At 39.4% G+C, this 23,844-nt stretch overlaps 1 protein-coding gene across 3 annotated transcripts in view; it reads right to left on the reverse strand.

Annotated features, from left to right (window-relative positions):
- Positions 1 to 1,917: 1,917 nt before the first annotated feature.
- The window catches only part of LOC137184328 (TOX high mobility group box family member 2-like), an 81,807-nt gene continuing 59,880 nt past the window's right edge, over positions 1,918 to 23,844 (reverse strand). For 2 of the 3 annotated variants that reach the window (XM_067591885.1, XM_067591888.1), the window contains 5 exons: positions 11,173 to 11,403; positions 7,583 to 7,663; positions 5,406 to 5,804; positions 4,700 to 4,839; positions 1,918 to 3,614 (listed from right to left, as the gene is read on the reverse strand). In XM_067591885.1, coding sequence (XP_067447986.1) covers positions 3,572 to 3,614; positions 4,700 to 4,839; positions 5,406 to 5,804; positions 7,583 to 7,663; positions 11,173 to 11,403 — 894 coding nt within the window. In that variant the 3' untranslated portion in view covers positions 1,918 to 3,571. The remainder of the gene's footprint in view (positions 3,615 to 4,699; positions 4,840 to 5,405; positions 5,805 to 7,582; positions 7,664 to 11,172; positions 11,404 to 23,844) is intronic. The other variant, XM_067591886.1, reaches the window with a different exon arrangement.

Consider the following 23,844-nt stretch of genomic DNA (forward strand, 5'->3'; position numbering starts at 1 on the left):
TGGTAAAACAAAAGCAAAGCAGCGGGAAGATGGAAATGTAAAAGGGAAAAGATATCGGCCTTCAAATTGCCTGATTAAAACTCAGTTATTTATTTCTCTTTTAAAGCTACACTTTCAAGTTTGTTTTGAATTACCATTATTAATTTACACATTGGTTTATCTATTTTTAAATGATGTATTTATTGATTGCTTTATGTTGTTCTTTTGAACCCTTTTTTAAATTCACCCATTATTGATGGATTAATACTGTAAATAAATTATTTTAATAATGCTTTTAAAAATTATGTTTTTATTTTTTTTCATTTATTTATTTACAGATTTAAGTAAATAAGACTGTAATAATAAGATTTTCATGTGTCCTGGCTAGCTTTCTGCCTGTGAAATAGCCCCTGGGCAAAACTATATCTGCATGGAGTTTCAATTATTTATAAGTAGCTGAGGTGAGATTGACTCCAATTAAATCCAAAACACATAATCAACATCAATCTTTACCCATAATTTAGTTGGTTATATCAAGCCTTCATCTGCTTTTCATAATATAACATAACATAACATAATTCTGCCAGCGAGGTGAAATAACCCCACTCATTGAAAATATACAGCGCAAAGAGAGATAGACACCTGGTGCAAAATAATCTCATATGACAAATTCCTCCTCAGCTTCTTTTACAATAAAATATCATTACAATTTTATGGCTCAATGATAGAATAAATTACTTTTTTGCATATTGTGTGTGTTTTCTCTTATCATAGATCTAATCATGGTTTCTAGTTCTGAAACAAATAAAATGTATGTAGATGTTTTCTTTTGATGTTTGGACCAGAGACTTTCCACCAGCACTAGATGTGACCAGCAGATGGGGATAGAGGAGCATCAATGGTAAAGAGATCCAGCTCACTTTACTGCTGTCTAGCAGTTGTAATCAGCCATAAGTGTTTTATAGACAACTCAATGCAACATCTGTCTTTACAGTTACGTATAGTGTTAAATCCTCCATTTTCCCCTCATTTCTTTGCATTTAAAGGATTTCCTGCTCCAATTTATAAATCTATAATTCTCCAGTGTTCATTTTATATTTTTTCTTATTTAACCAGCAGGTTACTCTCATTGAGAGCAATACTTTCAGTTTTCAGGAGCGCACTGCTCACTCTGACAGTGGCAAGACTACCTTGCTCAAGGGCACATCAGTGATGGTAATGAGGAGGAGGCAAGCACATTTGATGTTATTAAAACACATCAGTATTACACTTCAGTGACAGTCTTATTTAATGGAGTTTAACAATTTTGTAACCCTCTTTGCGTTTTTGTACAATGCACAATGTGGTAAATTTTATGAATCAACTCTAGGGGGCACTGCGTCATCGTCATCATCATGTAGAGAGAGAGCGAGAGACAAGGAGAGAGGGAGAGAGGGAGGGAGGAGGGGGAAGGATGATAGATTCCATTTCTATTCTACCTTTAATCCAACTGTGAAATTCAAAAGTAAAAGGCAGTCCTTTTTTTCTTCTTATGTAGTCCTCTGAAAGACCGTGTACTGCTGCATCAACTTTGAGTTTCATCATCACACCTTATAACCAAAGAAACAAAAAGAGCCAGCGGGCAGAAAAATGTTGCTTGATATACTATATTGATTATGTCTGACGTAAAAGAAAAGAAAAAGAAAAAAATGAAAAGGTTAAAGAATTTTAAATGATGGTACAGTGGGAGTGAAGAGTGAAGTCCTCCTCACCTAATGAGCCACGTGACAGCAGTCACATCAACTTCTACAACATCAAAGATATTATTCCTAATTAGCCTTAGACACATGCAGGGGAAATGCAAAGTTATGTTTGTAGGATATCAGGCGATCAGATCACTAATGAATGTGTTGAGATTCAGTGCAAATGGATATCCAAATAAGTACAAACATGCACGTCTCCACTTTAAACATTTTATTACAGACAAAAGAAAACAAAAGAAGTATTTGTGACACAAAATGAATCTAATGCTGGTACAGCGGTATTGCACCAACAACAATTTCTGAAAAAATATTTATTATTCTAATAATCATGTTGTTTGAATAATAATAATAATAATAATAATAATAATAATAATAATAATAATAATAATAATGCACCCTGATGAAAATAAGCCAAAATGGTACTTCATATCATTCATAAATAGATGTGAAACCTGCAACCAAATTAAATAGAATGACCATATTGTAAAACAAATGATATTCAACAAAACAAAATGGGTTCTCTCATCACTGGCTTTACAAATTAAAGAAGTACATTTGGCAGGTTTATACACAAAATTAAAATATCTACTCCCATGACCGCTCCTCTGAAACGCAAATCCTGCTACAGTGAAAAAACAAAATATCTTAAGAATTTTTTTTTCTTCACAAAAAATGATAAAGATGAGTTCAACACAATTCTAAAACATCTAATAAAACTAGTCAAAAACTTTAAAACCCACTGTTTTTTTTCTTTAGTAACATTTCACATTTAGCAACTTTTTTTTTTTTTATTCACCTGTACAAGTGGTGTCGGGACTACGGGTAGGTGGGCAGGGTTACAGGTGGGGGGCGGTCCCTACTGACCAAGAGGAGGAGGAGCTAAAAGGAGAGGTTTCAATCTTTGACCTCTACAGTTCGGTAACGTCCTGAGGCCGCGTGGAGAGAGTGACACCCTCTATCAGAGCTCCGCCAGTAAAGGAACCACTGGAGGAAACGTTTTTCAGTCCTTGCATTTCTCTCTCTCTCTCTCTCTCTCGTTTGGAGAGAAACAAGACCAGTGAACACAGTTTCAACACAAGTTTTAGTGTGTGTATTCCCTCACTGAATCTGCCTGCACGAAAATCACAAAACCAAACAAAAAGAATGTTAAAATAAAAGAAAGCAAGGGACTGCAGCTAAATACACACATAAGAGGGATCCATTTTGGTGATATTTACAATCACTCTGTGAGAAATAAAGGAAACGAGGAAGTCCTTTACTAGGGGCAAAGATGATTTACAAATGTCATGAGTTTGTGACTATCTTCATTAAAATGTTGCTTTGCTTACACTCAGTCAGGGTGGTTCAGTCTGTCCTGAAGTACATCCACCCCTGCTGAGGTGACTATATTCTAGTTTCCTGCGTTAGCTTTTCTACCAGAGACCCCTACGCTTTGAGTATGCTTAAAGCATTTCATCTCCCCAATGAGGGCAGTCCATGGCAAACACACAGTAATGGAGTGAAGAGGAGAGAAAGCATCTTTAAAGAATTCAAAACAAAATGAGAAGACATTTTTTTTTTTTTTTTGGTCTTCATTCCAGTATGTTGGCATGAGCTTAAAGCTCACTGCCCCCACAAAAAAATTGAAAGTTCACTGATAAGGAAAGAAAAAAAAAAGCAAGAGAAGTGCCTCGGGCTTCTGGCCGATCTAAGTGCTTGGCAAACAGGTGAAGTTACTGTAGCAGTCTTTGGGATTTTCAAAATCCTTCAGATAAAGAAAAGAAAAACAAAATGGTGTAGAAGCAGATATATCGATGACGTTGTTATGTTGGAAATCTCCCTGGAGTCTGACATTTGGAGGTGTTTCAACTTCAAGTGAGGTAGAGAGGCTTGTCCCGAGCTCCCATGCCACTGCTGAGGGAGAAGAAACAGTATTAATGTATGTCTGGATGTATGGATGCATGTAAACACAATGATATTCTGACTACTTATTCAAATCAAGGGTCTAAGGACAGAGGATGTTGTATTTCCGCACAGAATATAAAGCTCCTGAGGCAAATTTGTTATTTGTGATATTGGGCTATACAAATAAAATTGACTTGACTTGACTTCATGTATTAACTGTATGTTCATCCTTTATTTCACTAGGAAATCCCAGTGAGATTGCGAAATCTTCTTCAAGGAAGCGCTGGCTAAGAAAGCAGCTCCAAAACAAACATAAAAGCTGTCGACAAACAACAGACATCATTCAGCATTAAGAGGAATGAAGAAGTCAAAATTTGCAGGCACTTGAAATGTCAAATACAGTCTGTTCTCCAGTTATCTTTACAGACACACAGGAACCGATTCATTGCCCTGCAAAACTCCAAACTACAATGATCTGAAACTGAGGGAGAAGGTTTAAGCAAAGACTCAATCTATTTCAAGGAGCGTCAAACATGATTTGACCCAGGCATGATCCCGTTTGACATACAGATGAATCAGTTCTAAATACAGGAGATACTGATTTCCAGCTCCACTGCCTCTTGGAATAGCAACACCAAGTTTCAGGTGTGAGACAAAACTACATTCCTCTTGCACCTGCTTGAATAGCTTGATTCAATAAGGCAGTGTGTGCTGAGCGAAACACAGGGAAACTTAATTGGATGTCACACTTTTTCCAAGCCCGGTAATAGCATTGTTCTACAGCTGCATTACTCATTTCAATTTCAAGGAGATGCTTTGCTTTAGCAGGGAAATCACAGTTTATGATTAATGCTATCTGAGTCTCTGAGTGTGAAAGTGAAGTGGTTTAGAGCAACTCATTTGGAAAATGAGTAACTGTAAGACAACTACTTAATATTCTCACCAATCAAATGTCCCTGATTGCATTTATAGCGGGGCAAAAAATATCTTTTGGTGGCTACTTTGATGTGATTCCGTGTGATTTCTTCTTGTTTTGTTCACACAAAATTCCCTACTAACACCACACACTACTGAGACAGATGTGATGAGCTTACCCGCAGTGGTTGGGTCCACAGTCCCTGTTGCAGTACTCGCTATCCCAGTCAGGGTTCTGGCCATGCACTGGGTTGGGAGCCCCTGGAGACTGTGAGCCCCCGACACTGTTCTGGTAATCAGCCTGAATATGGGAGAATCCCTGTGGATCAAAGAAGAAGGGAAGAGGTTACATCGTCCTAGCTTTGCGATGGGTGGCCATTAGAGTTTGCTGAGCTTTGAGACTGTTTAAATCCAAATGTTGTGTGCGTTTCTTTTTCAGTTTCAGAGTGTGGACCAGAAATAGCACTTTTTCTCTCTCATCACTCTCATTGCATGTTTAAAATCGGTCTCAAAGTCACGCAGAGCTTGCACCGACATGACACCCCCCTGCTGGATTTGAGACATTTTAGACTCGGAAGGAAAGGAGAAAATTGTTGGTTTGACACTTAAATGGCTAAAAAAGGTTTTAAAAAATATTTTCTACAGAATCTGCTTTGATCTTCTTCCTTTAATTGCTAAAAATGTGATTGAGACCTTTTTTTTTTACCATACAATGAGATGAAAAACATTTGACAATATTTAAATGTACTTTATAAATACTATAAATATAGATATACAGTAATTAGTAATGTGATTACAAATAATAATCTCTGTACATTCTGCACACACTTTATAAGGTGATTATATGAGGGGCTTTAACAGATGTATGTATTTCATCAGACCAACCTGTTGGCTGAGAGGAGGGGAATGCAGAGGCGCCTGGAGCCCCATTTGGTGTGAGATGATTGGCTGCGACTGCTGCATGCGGATTGGCTGGTTGAGCAGGGAGCTCTGGTGCAGGGAGAGCTGGGCGTGGGGGTGCAGAGGTGGGCTGATCTGGAAGGGAGCTGGGGGAGAGGCACTCATGCTGGGTGGCAGCATCTGGGATTGGCTGAGGGTCTGGGCCAGGGTGTGGCGGGGCGGCCCGGCATAGCTCTGGAGGTCCGACAGTGGGAAGGAGCCCGGCGGGCCCAGGTAGGGTGAGGAGGGCTGGGGGGGCACGCTGTACAGGGGCTGCTTCGGGGGCAGCAGGTGGGAGGGCTGGCTGGTCTGCTGGGCACTTTTTGGTTCAGTGTCATTATATGTCTGTGAATGAAAAATACATCATTTTATTAAGATAACAATCACTCGCTTAATGACGTGTAATCTGATCGGAAATCCTAAACATACCGAAATAACTCATTAATCATCATTCATTAAGCTCTGATCATAACACATCACTGCTCTCATTTTAATAACAGCATACATTACACTTAAAAACTGTATCTTAGGGGGAAATTCCGTTATTTGTCAATCTGAGTCTTATTATGCGGAAATATAACTCAGTTGACAAGATGACCAGGAAGTGGCTGTTTTCTATAAGGGTACAGGGATTTCCAGTAGTCTGCATTTCTAAAATCTTTATAGCAAGTTATCATGATGAGTAGTCATAACAGATAAATTATTTAGATTAACACCCAGGTTAAGCAATATCAAAATTTCCCATTAACTTTTCCCCACTGCCCTCAAATGAACTGGTTGATTCTGTCTAAATTTGCGTCGGCGGCTTCACTAGAGAGCTGCTTGTCTTTTCTCGCCTGGTGCACAGCTATCCAATACAGTTTAAACTGGACAGATGACACTCAAAGCTCCCAACAGCAAATCTTTTTCATTATATTGATGCCCACTGTGTAATGAAACTGCATATATTTAATTTTCAGTCTATCTTTAGCTTGACAGCTTTCACTATTTATTTTGCACCACTTCACACACACTTGTGTAGTCAGGCTGACAGATGGGTAAAACAGGATTGAGGTTGAAAAGGGGGCTGCAATACTTTAAAGGAAAAACGCCACAAAACTCCACCAAACATCAAAATCACCCAAACTTGACTCCGGACAGTATCACTCTGAGCAGGTGCAGCACCCACAAAATACCCCACCTTCACCCCCCAACCCCACCACACCCTCTCGAGGCCCCTATGATGAGCTGTCAGATTGCTCATCTCCAGCCATCAGTGTTGATTAGAAGGTAATGGAGCCCATTTGTATGAATAGAGCTGGGGCCGAGGTAATGATCAATAGACACCTTGACAGATAGATGGGAAAAGGAGAGGGACACACACACACACACACACACACACATGCAGGACCCCAGGCAGAGAAATGAGGCTGTTTGCTTGCAGAACAAATGGAATGACAAAAGGAATCTTCCCCACACTACATTGTGTGTTGTTAATACAAGACGGCACTAAACAATGCAATCCAAAGCCCTCTCCTGCTTTTCCTTATTCCCCATGCTGCTATGCGGGTTTATACAAGACGCCATCATTCACTGGGCAAAAAAGATGTCATAGATTTGAATTAGCGGGAAGGTGTCAGGGGTGGAAACAGCAGCAAAGCCAATGATTGCTTGCATTAATTTGGATCTACTTCCCGTTGTAGATGATGAGATGGTGCAAATCGATGATCTAATGCGTGACACAGGTGTCTGTTGTTTGGAGATAAATTCAGGGTTTGCATTTTCTAGGTACATATGAAGTAGAGCTAAATCTGATCGCATGTATAGCACATGTGAGAGCAATCATTTTCTGTCCTTCATCCCTCATAGATGTTATGGCCATATGCTTGTGCGCTCTGATTGGCTGAACCCTCCCCCAACCCTATATCACCATACCAAGTATAACACCCAACCCCCAGCATCCGCACCCTATGGAAATCAAGTATTGTTCCAAATATGGTCTGCTCTTTTTGCATCAGATGCCCCCACCACCACCACCACCACCACCACCTCATCCCAAGGAAGCCCTGCCCAGCCCATTAGCAGGGATTTTCCATCCAATCCATCATCAGTCTTAGCCAGGGCCTGTGTGTCATAAGCGTTACCTTGGAAACCAGACTGGCTCGGTACGCGGCCAAGGCTTTCAGGTACTCTTTCTTGGCCGCCTCGGTTTTCCTCTTGTAACCCTGTGAAGAAAAAAAAAAGGAAAAAAAAATCAAAACAAGAGGCTTCGGGTGAGAGGAGAGGTTGACATGCTCATAAATGTGCACACACACACACACACACACACGTCTGTCTCTCAATATACACACACGCTTTTATCTCAGTCTAACACTTCTTAAACACATCCTGCACGCACACATGCACAGTCACAAACACACACACACACACACGCACATGTCCTTAATGTTTCCCTTTCCATCAGAGCCAATGGTACAGAACACCTCTATTTCCTCATCACAGCACTAATACTCCCTCATCTCAATGTGTCTCCCTCTATTGTAGCAACACATCATTTCCATTCCAATCCACCTAGACAAATGAACTGGAACTTCTCTCTCTCTCCCTCTCTGCTTTTAGCTCCACAATAACACTCCTATCAGCACACTGACATTAGTGATACACCAGAATGGTTGTTGTCATTTCGCACATTAGGATAGCGATCCCTGCCTGTGTACAAGTTTTGTTTGAAACTGCCTTCCGTATTGTTACAGTGATGAACGAACCTCTGTTGTCATACAAGTAACTGCTGTTTGCATAAAGATTGTGGGTTTATGAATGCATATGGATGCGTGTTTGTGTGTGTGTGTCTTTGCACGAAGGCATTTTTTACTCTAATAGGCACATAGTGTCTGTGTAGGATGTAGCAAAGTGTCTGTAAATAGGGCTATTATCTATAAGGGCTACAGGCAGAATCATGTCTATTATGCAAAACAAAAAGGAAAGAGAAGTGTCTTTGTTAGTGGAAAAATTAAAGTACTTATGTTTTGTACTGTACCTTTTTCGATACTACTGCATTTGGTGCTGATACCAGAACGATACTTTTATTAATATCTTATAAACATGCTTTTTCTAAAAAATCCCCTTTTCGTATAGCAAAAGAAGCCAAACTTCTCAAATGTTAAATGTTGCCTAAATGCAAACAGTCATTGAAGAACTAAATAAATTGTTGAAAACAAAAAAAAAAACAACAAAATTTTGATTGAAATCAAGAAACATCAGATGAAAGAATAAATAAACAAAATTACAAATCTGACAAGAAATTCAATACCAGCGATACTTGCTTCTATATAGACACATTTTGGTCGGTACAAAAAAAGTATTGAGGTTCGATCCATCGTCCTATTTTAGAGCTTGATGTGCATCCAGTGGCGCCATAATGCACGGGCTAACTGAGGCTTAAGCCCTGGGTCTCGGGCCTTCAGGGGCCTCATGAGACATGTGCCAAACAACCCAAAAACACAGTAAACGATGCAGGATAGTAAGCTACCTGTGATGCGGGTGTGGACACTCTTTGTAAAAACATGATTTACGTCATTACGTCATGTTTGAATGTGGCGGAGCAGTGCAGCAGCAAAAGTTTCCATTCAGCTCAGTGGCTGTGTTTGCTTGTCAAAGTAAAGATATTGAAAAGGACTGGAATGGACTTGGAGGAGGACTTTGTGGTAGAAGTGATTAGTTAAGTCGTTAATTAAGAAAAACATAGATTAGCGTGTATTGAAATCTCATGAAAGAAAAATTAAGGTATTCACGAGGACGCTACATGTTTTCTTGGTGTTTTCAACAGCTGCCGTCACTGCCGAGCAACCATGACACACTCACTAGTCACAGTCACTAGTAGATCCGAAACACTGGCCTACTTGGCTGATAATGTAGTTTTGTCTTGACTTATTGTTGATGTCTTATTTTGCTGAGTTTCATATTCTATTTACTGATTAGGAGGGCATTTACTATTTGTAAATGGTTTGAGGTTTCTACCCGTTAAAGGGGAGTTTTTCCTTACCACTGTCGCCAAGTGCTTGCTCATGGGGGAATTGTTGGGTCCCTGTAAATTAAAGAGTACGGTCTTGACCTGCTCTATGTAAAAAGTGCCCTGAGATGACTTTTGTTGTGATTTGGCGCTTTATAAATAAAAATTGATTGATTGATTGATTGACTATTTGTCGCTGTCCATTGACACAACGCCTCGGCATACTGTGATGAAGGTGTGCACTTGGAACGGGGGAGTCATTAATGTTAAGGCACCCTGTGTGCATCCTTTATCACTGATGTTCCACACTAAGAATTAACTTCTTGTAAAATATACAGTAGTGCTTTTAAATGCACAGCATGCACTAGAACATTGTCTTTACACAGTAACCTTTCTTAAAAATAAATTTTGCTCATCCCAAGAGGATTGCTAATAGCAGAAGAAGCTAACAGTCATGGTTTCATTTGGAGTTGAATATCCACAAGGCAAAACAATATGACCTCCTATAACTCCTTCATCATTAGCATTTCCTACCTATTAGTGCTGAGCTGAAGATGACGTTAAGTAGCAACAAAAACAATAGACTGCTCTTCCTGGATAGCCAAGATGCCCTTCAGCTAAATCCAAGGACGAGACGATAAGGAGGTGGGGTGGGGTGGGGGAGGCACTAATTCTGTATTCTAGGCAGGATCAAAATAGCAGGCGAGAGATATAAATAAAGAGAGTGGAAATGAGAACTTCACATATCCCTGCTTGTCAGAGGGCCAATGAAGATGCATGGTGTGGAGGCATCAGCTATGGAGGCTGGAGGGACACAGGAAGTGTGGACTCTACCTGGGTCTGTGGGAGTTTTGTTTTGGCAAAGAACCTGATTTTCACTTTTTCCACTACATATTTTTGGAAAACACTTTTTAGTTTTGATGGACGCTGTACTGCTGGAAAAACTCATGTGACAGTTGTAAACAAGTAGAACACGGACGAGGGTTTGTGTGTATCTGTGTGTGTGTGTATAAATATAGGATTGTTTGCTTTTGCAGGGGTGCGCTAGCATGTGGGTATGCTTGTATTTACCCACTGCATAACATATCAGTCCTAGACTCCTGAAATTTCCCCAGGTGTGTTTATATTTTTCCCACATTGACCATTTCTTGCCTGTAAAATGTCCAACTTTGTTAACACAGACTGTTTATGGCAAAGAATACTCATCCACCTCCCCTCCTTCTCTTTGCTAGAATTAAATTTAGAAAGAAAATCATTTTAATGAGAGTCAGGGGAGTAGGGATAAACGGATGGATTATCTTTAGAAAGAGAAGAACTAGCTCATTAAGGTGAGCTGTATCTCACAGCAATGTTCTGGTAATTACACAGCGCATAATGCCAAGGAAGGGCTGCTCGCCTGCTACAGCACACACACCATCTACTGGTGCGACCAGATTGTGAATGTGTGTGTGTGTGTGTGTGTGTGTGTGTGCGCATGTAAATTGTTCCTTTGTGTGTTTGTTCATTTAATTTGATGGCAAACATTGTCTGTGTAAGCATAGACAATGTAAAAGTTTACATATCATACTATTTGTGCAGAAATATCTCACATTAACATCACAGGTTTCTTGTGTACATGTAATTCTTGTAACTTTTCATCAATTTTGCAACAAATTTCACTGCATTTCTTGGAGTCCTGTGTGTTCCTCTATCAACTCAGTTGTTTCAGATGACCATGTTTTGTACCTGCTTCTGTTCCTCTCCTAGGCTGTCCCACATGGAGGCCACAATCTTGGAGACATCCCCAAAGGTGGCGTTGGGGTTTTGGCCCTTGATGGCCGCCTGGGTGTCTCTGAAGAAGAGCGCGTAGGCCGACACGGGTTTCTGTGGCTCGTTGGGGTCCTTCTTCTTCTTCTTCTTCTGGGGTTTGGGTTTGGGCTTCATCATTTCTGCTGAGGACCGCTTCTCACTATTTATCTGGAGGCAGAAGGAGAGATGGAGAGAAAAAGAGAAAGACAATGCTGGTCATAAATAAGTTGATGAAAAACTTTTTTTTGATACAGATAAAAGCTTTCAGTATACAGCAGTGTATTTATGGACATGATGCATTGACTGGATATATATACCATATATATATAAAAATAAACCCTCAGCAGTAACCACTGCGCATGTGCCGTTCATAAAATAGCCAAATAGAAAGTTCAAAGAACACCGGAGAATGAGCGAGAGCAGCAGAGTTCTGCGAAGAGCAGCCAAGGCTCGTTCTGAAAAAACAGATCAGTTTACGGACAGGGGTGAATGAAGACAAGGCATAGGACAATATGAAAATTTCACGTGATTCAAGATATTATACTGATAATCACCAAAATATGGTTAAAACTTAAAATGGCACTAAAACATACTGGAATCATTTCACCTTACATTTTGTTAGGAAACATATATTTTTATTGCATCACAGATAGGACACACATCTTTTTTTAATGAACGTCGTTTTAATGAAAAACAAACAATCAAACAATCTTAAATAAGGTAATCATAAATCATAAGGTCCCCCTACATAAATAAATAAAAAATAGCAACATCGGGTGAGTCTGTTCTTTCTTACATGAGGCTCTATTTTTCACCTCTCTACCATGATGTCAAATGGTACAGACAACAAGATAGATTAGATGGCCCTTTTCAAGATAGATTGAAGTACTGGCTTTAGTTGTGCTCATTGAGGTGTGATAATGTGTCTGTGTGACTTGCACTAAACACTCTCAGAAGGAACACTATTTGCAGGTATGCATAGAAGCCTGCGTGCAACCCTGGAAAGGTGAGGCATTTCTCCTGCATGACCACTCCACCACAGCAATGGGTCCTCATCGCCTTCAATGGATGGAAGACACATTTATATCTTCACCTCTGCTCTCACCTGTCATGACACACACACACACGTTATAAAGTTACATCCAACCAGAGATAAAAGATTAAGCAAATTATCTATTAAAAATTAAATAAGCTAATGTTACTTAGCTAACATTAGCTAAATGCACTGGTGACCAACACGTTAAGTACAAGCACACAGTATCATAACGTAATGAACATTTAGATAAATGTCAATGTTAACCAACACTTGCTACGTTAAAGTTAAGTAAGTTACAGTAACGTTAGTTAATTTTACCTGGGTTAGCCTGACAAACAGAGCTGGATGGTGGTCATGGAGATGGGAGTTCAAATCCTCCGGCAGGTGCTGCAGGTGGGCAATTCATCTCCCTGTCGTTCTTTAGTTTGGAATCCATAGTATCCATCGTATGGTTTCACATTGGCACTACTTTATCAGTTCTTAAAGGACTGGTGTGTAGGATTTAGTGGCATCTGGTGGTGAGGTTGCAGATTGCAACCAACTCCCCTCCCCTCACCCTGGCCTTCCAAGCGTGTAGAAGAACCTACTGTGGCCGCGAGACTTGTGAAAAATGCAAAAGGCCCTCTCTAGAGCCAGTGTTTTGTTTGTACATTCTGGGCTACTGTAGAAACATGGCGGTGCAACATGGCGGGCTCTATGGAAAGGCACCTACTCCCTATGTAGATATAAAGGGTTCATTCTAAGGTAACGGAAACACAACGATTCTTATTTTTATGTGATTATACACTAATTAAAACATATTTATGAACATTATATAACATTTCTGCCAAGTCCGTTCTGCTAGATGCCACTGAATTCTACACACTGCACCTTTAAATAGCTAGATTCATGGATATTTTCCGATTTTCTCTCAATAGTTCAATCTTTATTTTTCCTCTTTCATGTAGATCACAAAGAATTAAATTCCACTTTTTGAGAAAACCATATAAAAAGGATTAAATCTATATTTTTTGAAGGATGTCCCCAGTTGGTTCGTCAACAATAACACACTGCAATCTCACTACATTTTCAGCAGGCAAAAACTACTCACATCTGTGTGATGTACTAGATCCAATACACATGAATACATTTTCATTTTCCGTGCAGGGCTTTGACGGGGAGTCAAATCCAGGTCACCTGATCCTGGTTGTGATTCTATATGGAAATTGCCTTCTTTGCTGAGGAGAGAACACATCAAGCACGGGAGAAAGAGGGAGAGGAAGGGTGCGGAGTGAGAGAGAGAGAAAGAGAGGAAGATAAGGAGCAAGAGATGTGGCTGAGGGAGGATGGCGAGGAAGAAGTGACGGCTTGATGTTGCCATTAGTATCAGTGGAACATCAGTTAACCTGATTTCTTGGTTGCTATAAAGGCAGGAAAAAACAATCCAATTTCCATCCATATAATAGAAAATATAATGACATACTGAATATATAATGATCAACATTGGTATTATGTCAAATGAAGGATGTTTATGTGCACAATTTATGGTTGAAGAGTTATGGAGAGTTACTGAAATGATGTTAGGGGCTTTGAGTGAAGTGAAAGTGAACTCCTTTTTTGGCTTGAGAGCCCATCTCTAAGGCCAAGTTCCTGTTTCATCAGGTCGCATTTTTAGAAATTTTAAACAGCTTTGAATGTTCCCTTTTATAATCCACTGATCCTGGGTTTCAGTGTTAAAACACAGCAGGGGGGAAAACAAACCATGAAAAAGATTTGTCCCTGCGCAAGTATCAAACAGCAACTTGAGGACATTTAAAGACGTTCACATCCATCTAATGCATACTTATCACTGGATTAAGCAACAGCCATGTTTTCTCCTTTAACTGTCAATTTGAAAACAGAAAATGACTGCCTTTGAAAATCCCATTGTTTCAGCAAAGCATTTGCAGCCAAACAACATACTGTATTTCACACAGCATGAAATTAACTAATCAAAATTCAAGGTCCAGGAGCACATTTGGCAGCTAAAAAAAACAACTTCAAAATGGCTTTTGTGGTGTGTAGAAATGAATGGGTGTTCCCATTTAGGGTGATGTGAAAGTATTGCTTGTCTATTTCACAGCTTACAGGTAATATTCTTTTTTTTTTTGTGTGCGTGGATGCCTGGTTTCATTAAAAAATAATCATCCCTCACTTTTAGGCAATGAGGCAGAAGACAGGCATTTGAAATGACATCTGTTCCACCCAAGCCTTTGAAGTGAAAATAGAATAAACTGAAGGTAGAGCTAATGGAATGACAAAACAGAGAAAAAAAACAGAGGGCTAAATAATCTCCAGGAAATTTCACATGTATTCATGTAGTGGAGAGAGTGATGGCACACAACAGCTTGCAGCAACATGCAATCAACCAGGAGAACAAGGGGCATATTCTTTCATTATTTTCCTCCCTTATTGTACGATTCATGTTTATGAACTTATAGGAGGCTGACAGAGGAAGATGAAATATCAATGAAAGACTGAAAAGACTATAGATGAAAAATGAATGATCGTCGCTCAACATACCTCTAAAAAGAGTACAATAAATGAAACTTTACTGTACAACAATCATCATTTTCATATTGTAGTAGAGTTGCAGGATACAATGAAATTGATTATTAACTTATTAAAAGACTAATTAAAAGATAAATAATCAAGTTTAATGATCTTGACATTTTAAGGTCAGATAATATTTTAAAGCTGCCTGATCAAGTCATCGTTTCTTACACAGTTTGATAATGGTGCATTTCTCTAGATTCATATTTTACCAGTTCGTAGGAGGGGATTTTTTTTGCAGTTGCCCCATGTGGTTTACGTGACCAGATATCAAATATCAGTTATTATGATAAGAAAATGACTCAGACATCGGAAACAGTTGTTGCTTTTCCGTCTTCCTCTTTTCCTTAATCACAAAAAATGTTTATCACACTGGTTTTATTTGACAGCTTTACAAATTATCAACGGTGGATAAACAAATATCCACTACGCTGTATCAAGCTTATTATCCTCGGTTTTCTCATGCAGGTGAAGAGAACAGTAACGATTGTGACAGCTGTTGTTGTAAGGAAAAAGAAGAGTCACATCCCTTATTCATAATGCAAAATCATGTGGCTGCACTGCATTCTGGTCTATTTTCTGATACTGTCAGAGGAGAGATTGGTATCTGGTCCTCTTCTACGATGGATTTTTCTCCCTGTGTGACTGTTGATGGAAAGTGGTGAGTCTGTAAAGTAGCTCTTTGATTCGGATGTGCTGACACTGGATCTTGATGTTTACCATTCATATTTTAGACTGTCGGACATTTATCTCTAGCTCTGCCCCACTGTAGGAGATATCTTGACATGACATGATGGCAGTTTTTTTCTACAATTGGGTACTTATCCACATGAATCAGGAAAATATACCCTCCAAACAACAGACTGGATCCCTGAATGCAAGCTACATGGTTTATAGCCATTTTCTCCTAATATGAAATGTCCAATTTCCAAAAACCCAACCCCTCCTTCCCAATGTCCAGTAGGACAGTAATATTCACTATTATAATTACAATTCAGAGTTTCAAATGACATTGCTGCAAGAGGGAGATGCTGTGTGGTCACAACAGTAACATAAACTGCAGCAAGCATGTGCAAAGGTCTGCTTCAGGTCATCGTCTTCCCCTGTTCATCCTGCTCTGTTTTAACCGTGGCTTGCGAGTCAAGTCACAGACGTCATTTGGGTAAAATGCAGCAATAAGGAAGCATTATCAGGTGTAATGTGATAACACAATTAAACGTCTTAATGGTCTGATCTTAACATTTCTTGATAGGTTTTCATCTGTGGAGATGCATAACCAATACTACAGAATCTGTCAGATGCTTATGGACTGTGTATTGTAAAAATGTTTTCAATACTAGTGACAATACAATACCTGAGTTTTTGTACTGACACCAAAAGATTTTTTGATGCCTTGCTTTGGGAAATATAAACATGTTTTTCTGCAAAACCTTTTTTCATTTAACAAAAGAAGCCAAAGTTCTCAAAATTTACATGCTGTAAGCAGCCATACCAGAAGTTCGCCTGAATAAAAGTCTGTCTAAAATTTGCAACACTTTGATTTAAATCAAACTTTCTAATCAAAGAAAAGGTAAACAAGATTGTGAATCAGACTTGTCATTTGATGACAGCTTTGCAGTGTGTATCAAAAAGTATTATGCTTTAATACCCAGACTTAACCATGATGAGATCAGAAGATATAAAAAACTAATTTTTCTACTTTTTTCAGTTATTGGAAATAGATTTTCTCCAAACAAGAGGACAAACATCCCATATACAGAGCAGCCTGAGACTGCTCTTGAAAAAAAAAGCATTTTCACTTCAGCTACATTTTAAAAACCCCAATGCAGATGACCAAAAACAGCCAATGGCTGTTGCTAGGTAAGACACCACCATATCCTGTAAAGACCAGTGGAGTCTAAATATATTTTGTACACAGCTTTCTAGTTTACTGGCAAAAGATTGAACTATGGTGTCAGACTTAGCTCGCTCATCCCATCAGCGTTTCTGTTGTCTGAGAGAGAGAGAGAAAGAGAGATGGAAGGGGTGGTGGATAATGTGGGGAGAGAGATAGGGAGGAGGGGGGTAGCTGTAATTCTGAATGGACAGCACTGCATTGGCAAGACAAGATTAGAATTGACAGCCTGATAACTGCGTCACTATCAAAACAGCAGAGAGAGAGAGAGAGAGAAAGAGAGAAATGGAGAGAGGAAAGGAGAATGAGGAAGTGAAAGAGAGTGAGAGAATGAGTGGAGAGAGCGAGATGCAGAGGAAAAGAGAGAGTTGATGTAGAGCGAAGAGATAAAAGGAGGAGGAGAGGTGGAGCGAGGGTTGATAACAAAAAGAAGGACGGGCTCAGACACGGAGACTGACAGAGTTTAAGAGACATGAAAATTAGACAATAAAACCAGGTAATAGTATGGGAGAGTATAAAAGTGTTCGCCCAATCACAGCCTCCTGAATATATGCATCATCATCATCATCATCATATACACTGAGCAGCAGAGTGGAGAGTACTGCACGGTGTATTGATTTCAAAAGGCCATAAAAACAAACAGAAGTACTAAGAGGTGATGCACAGATACACTCTCTCTTTACCGTGACGGCCATTACACCAAAAGCATGATGCAGATACTGAAAACATCACTGAATCAAATCTAAATGCCATCAAAGTGTAAACATAATGTTCCAAACAATAATGTAAAATGTGAAAAATAAACATGGCATTGGCTTTCAGTGTGTTACACAGGCTTACAGCTTGCGTTACATAGTTATTATCAGCACAGAACACATGATAAACCAGTTTCATATGCTATTTTTTGCAGGGAAAATCCCCTGAATGTACACTGACCTGAAGAATGAGATAAAGAACAAACATTACTCTGCAGCTGGGTGTGATACAGAGGAGGCTCCTTAAAACAGCATTTCAAGAACATCAGTCAAAGATCGGTAGTGAAATAATCTTTGATCAAGGACCGACTGGGGGAAAAAAGCTAGTAAAAGTAGTTTTAACTAGGGGACTTTTCTATAATGGGAACATATTTAGAAAGGTCTTTCTCAGTACTTTACTGCCTAAATGTTGTCTTAAGAATGAACTTTTTTAAGTTTGCTTTTTGAGAGCAATGTGTCCGAAACCACCTTCTATTTACTGCTAACAATCCCATAATGCATTGTGCTGCAATTTATAGACGTGAAAATTACATACAAACAGCACTAGAACTGCCAGTGATGATGTGAAATATTGATTCATAAGTGTCCAAAATCCTAATTTACTGCTCACTATAGAATACACAACTGACTGTTTTTATATAGGGAGTAGGAGGGAGAGATTTATAGTATATAACTTCTAGTGGACAGCGGCCACGGTGATGGCACAACTCACAAGTGTGGCAATTACAGGATAATAGCAGCTTTCATTTCTATCATTTCCAAAGATTTACAAACATCAACCTCAGGCGACCTGACTCAGAGAGAGAGTGAAATGGGACCACATGCAGGAGACATGTCTCTTGGTAAAGTATGCTGTGTTTTCTTTTTGTTTTACTTTAGCGAATAAAACCTTTGAAATGTTTATCTGTGACAAGCTCAAATCTAGTTTAACCGTAGCACAAGTACAGATGAGTCAGAAAAGTGACTCAGTAATGTCTATCTGCCTTGCCTATTTACACTTCACACATCCAGCAGATACGGAGCCACACTGTCATTCATTTAAAGTTGTGTTCGTGTCAGCCTGGTAAGTCCAACATTCACTCTTCTGTTAGCTCAGTTTTCTTGTCAGCTCTCAACTGCTAAATGCTCCACTTTATTCACCAGCTAGTTGCTAACTTTGTCTGTCTGATGTTTGCTGCTGAGCAGGTAACATACAGTGGGTTTTAAGATCATTTTTGCTGAAAACATCATTGATGGGAGCAGTGAGATGAACCAAAACAGTTAAGTTGCGAGTTGGAAAACCAAAACAATGAAGTAGATGTTGCTGTTTAATGTTATGTTCCATAGATCTGAGGGGAACTGAAGAACTGTGGGCTTGTCAGGACAAGAAACCCCTTTCACATACAAGCAGTCATGTGTTCCATTGATAACATAAAAATATTGATTATAGCCACTTTAAAGGATCAACATAGTATCAACATCTCACCATAAATGGATCTCATCCACCACTTTTCAAAAGTAACACCCGCTCTGACAAAAGGATCAAGGCTCAGACTCTAAACTCACCATGGCACATTATGTTCAGGTGGTCTAGAGGCCAAGTTGATATACTGTATTTTCATATTTTTTTTTATTTTTATATATTTTGAAGAAACTGACCAAGGAAATTCAATAATGCTATTTGTGAAAAATGTGTCTGTAGTACACTAGAATGGATCTCTTCAACAGTACAAGCACGGACCTCTCCACACCAGCATACTGGAGTGCAGCACAGCTTAGTGCAGCTGTTACAGACTCTAAGCCTTTGTGGGTTTATAAATAGATAAATGGCCATGGTTAGAGCAGCAGCGGTGAGAATAATGTAATTTCAAGATGCCATATATAATTTTTCTGCAATTTTCACCACCAGCTGTAACTTGCCGCCTTAAGGAAGGAGTGGGTTCCTGAAGGTTGTGTAGTGCAACAAAAATACCAGGACACAAAGTTATCATGGTGCACATCTTTCATGTGTGGCTACAAACTCAGCTGGTATAAAAATGTGAAAACATCCATCCAGTTGTTAGCTGCAATGTGCGAGAATGCAGTCAGTGCAGAAAGTTATGATAAATAATACTATCCTGCATTTTTTTTTTACCTGACATTGTGTATTTGAACATGATATCTTCAATTGTACTGTAAGATTAGATGATTTTGGAGCGGAAGAGAATAAATGCTGGAGTGGATTTTGAGTATTAAGTAAGCAAGTCTTCCATAATTAAGGTAGGGGATCATGTGGGCTTACATTTTGGTTTTTATTACATGCATTTAGTTGTTATTTAGATATTGGTTTCACCTAACATTTCAAAGTGCACCTGCATGTAATGCTGTCAAGATTGTGGCCTTATAAAATGTTGGCAGGCAAGATGAGAATTCAAACAAAGCTGTTTGTTATCTGAATGAGTCAACCTTGTCCAAACTAAGATTACATGTAGATACCATAAATGGAAGACAAGATGATTGTGATGAATGTGAGAGTCAACTTAAACTATGAATCTCTATAAATGTTTCATATTGTAAACAAACTGTCAGTTATTTTACAATCACCTCTAAGTTAGTCTTGTCTTTGTATATTCCCATCATCTGGTTCACCATGAAGGGTTGATAGGTTAAAATATGTCTTAAAAAATATACCATGCGTTCCTCATCTGGAAACTATTACAACTCCATGTTAGACAGCCCATCTGTAAGCAATGAACAGGACTGCATGTCAAAGCCACCGCACAGATCTCTGAGTAGAACCAGGCATTCGTCCAGAGAGCAGCACTCATCAAATAAAAATAAAGGCCGGCCCAAACAATAATGAACCGGAAGTGCAGATTCATAGTCGTGATCTAAAAAACATGAAAGGACATCAGTAGGAATCGTATAGACCTGGTTCATAAAGAGCCCATTATGGAATTTGTATCCAGTTCTGGTGCCATGCCATTACAAATATACAAGGTCTTTATGATGTGGAACACTTTGTTAGTGTTTTCAGACATGCGGGTTTGCACTACTGAACTAGCGATATGGATTTGATTTCAACCAATATTCCCATTGCAGATATTTTAATTCAAACTCGAGCCCAAAGCCAAAGCAGAGGTAGTCTGCATGATTTATCTGACTGGAAAATGACTGACAGCTCTGAGGAGCTCCTCCCTACAAGCTTTGCCCAACAGCACTGGACCCACTTAATCAGCCTAAATTGCAAAGTCGAGGCCCTTGTATTTGGTAATGTGGTGAAAACAGTGGCAAGTGAGAGCTAATTAGATTAACGGTAGTTTAACAAGCTGTTGGAGGGGCCCCCGCAGATTGGATTTTAATAAATAGTGGCAAAAGCATCTGCTATGCACTTCCTGGCTCTGCTGGCATCCTAATTGGCCCCAGTGGGTTGCTGTAGCTCAGCACTACACAGTGCAATTTAGGAGGCGAAAAAGGCAAAATGCTTATCTTCAGTCCAGGTAGGTCTGGGAAATGAAATAAAACATAGTCTTTATGATTGTATGGCGTCATGGGCTAAGACTTTATTAACATTGATATGATATAATACCATTTTTAAGACTTTTATCACTTTAGAACATCTTCAAAATGTCCACAAAGCAGGAAGAGAGAATATCTCAAAGCCCAAATAAAATGGATTTGGACATATGCATCTTTTGCTATTGTTTGTTTTCAAGATAAAATGTTCCCATGATGAGGTCTTTGTAGAGGCAACAGCACAGAAAGGAAAAAACAATTAATCAAACATGAATGAGCGACCATAGCAGGGTTATTTCCATAGCAACAGCCCGAGGGGACAACTTGAACCCTTTAATGTGAGCTGGTGATGTCTCTTTGTAAACATCTGCGCAGCGGGGGGAGAAAGCCAATGAGAGAGCCTGGCAACAGAGGCATCACGGGGCAGCAACCTCTTGGTATCAATCGAAGTTTCCATTATCTAGTGCTGAAAGGACCGAAAAGTGCTCTGAAATATTGTATTCAGTAGCATTTTTGAGTTGATAAGCGTCTTTGTACTGCTGCTCTTGAGTGTGCAAAAACACTGAGGTAGTTTTTAGTGAAGCTCACAGCTGATAAAAACAATATGCAAATAATTAGGAAAGAGTGACGTTTCAAGAAATAATCGCCTGAAGTTAATGTTGGTGGACATAATTCACCTGTTTTTTGCTGCTTGAAGACTGACATCAAAGCCACATGAACAATTTCTTGATGTTATTCCTCTTACATCATGCAACAAATCACAGTCATAATCTCCCTCAAACTCATGCCTTATGCAACCTGCAACCAGTAGGCTCTTTCAGCCTCCAGCTGCGACCAACAGCAGGCAGTATGCAAGTGCACAAACAGTACAAACAGCTATTATTAAGGGTTGCTTGTTGGTGGCCATATAGGTACTAGGCTAATTGTCATTTTGCAAGTCCCAGACAGAGGAGGGAGGATTGTTGAGAAAGCAATCTGCTTTCTTTGTCCACTGATTTGATGAAAATAGACACAGTAAGATTTCTTCTATTTACAATGAGGATTTTAGACTTATGAGAATAATGCTTGAGCTAAAGAGAAAAAGAGAGGCTCATACATAAAGCTCAGAAAGTAACTGATTGCAGTCTAAAAATGAATAGAGCAGCATAAGTACACAGTAGCAGAATAGTAATTCAGTCAACCACAATGCTCTCTGCATTTAAAAGGGAGAAAGAACAGCCCACAATTCTCAGTGGTCAATGCTCAAGTCAACAATCCCTGCTACTAATCTTCAATCGGTTTCCAGTGAAGTGCACAAGAATGGGAATCAGGAAATTTCACAAGAGCCAGTAAACAGATTTTAATACCTTATTATTGCCACTAAACGCTCTAGAGAGGATACAGTATGAATAAGGAGTTTTTCGCTCTACCTCAGTGCTGAAACAACTCAACAGTGACTGGGCAGTATGTGGAGCCCGGCAGCACCAGGTATCCGTAACCTTCTTACAAACACTCTTGTCCCAAACCTCAGTGGTTCCTTGGGCGAGAGTAATGGCTTCTTTGCGCTGGGCTGCGCCATGCTATTGTAGAATCACAGAGCGGTTAATTGAAACAAATGACTCTAATAATGGGACATTATCCCCACAGGCTGACTTTGTGGTGGGCCTAATTAGCGTTGCGGTGGTGGCGAGGAGGACGAGTCACCACGCTGATCCCTCAAAGGAAGCAGCCGAGGCCCCCTTTTTAAGTGGGTCGTACAGGATTCTCCCACTTACAGCGTGTAAGGGCGCCGGGCTTTTTCAAAACCAGCGTGGTAAATCTAAACATGTTTAGTAAGTCGCCCCTCTGTTAGGCGCAGAGCTGTGACTGCTTTTCCTTTCCGGCTATTGAACCCTTCCTCACTGGGCCAACCAGAAAGGTTTGAGATCAGAGCAAGCACATAAATGATTACTTTTACTATGATTAGGGCTACAACTAAAGACTGTTTTCTTCTTTAGACTTTTTAAAAAAATAAATCAATTAATCATTTGCTCTACAAAATGTCATAAAACAGTGAAAAATGCCCATAATAAGTTTTCAATTTACAATCACACAAAAAGAAAAGCAGCCAATTATCTAATTTCAGAAGCTTAAAATTCATTTTTTTGTTAAACGAATTGTCAATTAATGTTCTGTTGATTGACTAATACACTAATCAACTAATGGTTTTGACAATAATTATGATTATTTCCCACTCTTCACCTTGCTGTCCTCTTGCGTGTCATCACGTTCTCCTTTTGGGCGCCAATGGCCCGTAACTAATGTGACAACATGAGATATTGTTTTCCAGATGTATTTTGATCACCACTGAAATCTGTTTTTGCCAAATTGTTTACCCTTGTACATGATGATCCCAGAAAGTCAGCTGTAATGCAGTGTTCAAATCTCTGTGACCAAGCTGTTTTAAATATTCATTAGTCGTAACAGTCGCCTAAGGTTATTTGAATTAGCAGCATGAATATTCATGAACTGCAATGAATGTGCATTTGTTTTTAATGCTCAATCCGTTAATACTCCTCTTCATTACTTCACTCCGAACCCTGCATAATAAGCTGCGCAAAACAAAGCTTTACTTTTTAAAGCACAATCCTCTTTGGAAGCCTATTTGTTTCAGTTTAAATGAAACGGGAGTGCCCTACCAATTATCTCGCTGTCATTTCTCTTGACAACTACAAGACACATTGTTCGCCCCTGTGCTGGAGTGTAGCACTGAAGGGCATCTGTCTTTTTGTGAAATGAAAAGCCACAACAGAAAACATTTCTACTGTTACAAAAAGTGATTTATCTGGGAACGTCACCAAGATGTCATATCTATCCCAGTGAAAGGCAGCAGAGCAAGCAGGTCATATGAGATATGTCTA

Source organism: Thunnus thynnus, chromosome 6 (genome assembly GCF_963924715.1).
Source record: "Thunnus thynnus chromosome 6, fThuThy2.1, whole genome shotgun sequence".
NCBI classification, from domain to species: Eukaryota; Metazoa; Chordata; class Actinopteri; order Scombriformes; family Scombridae; genus Thunnus; species Thunnus thynnus.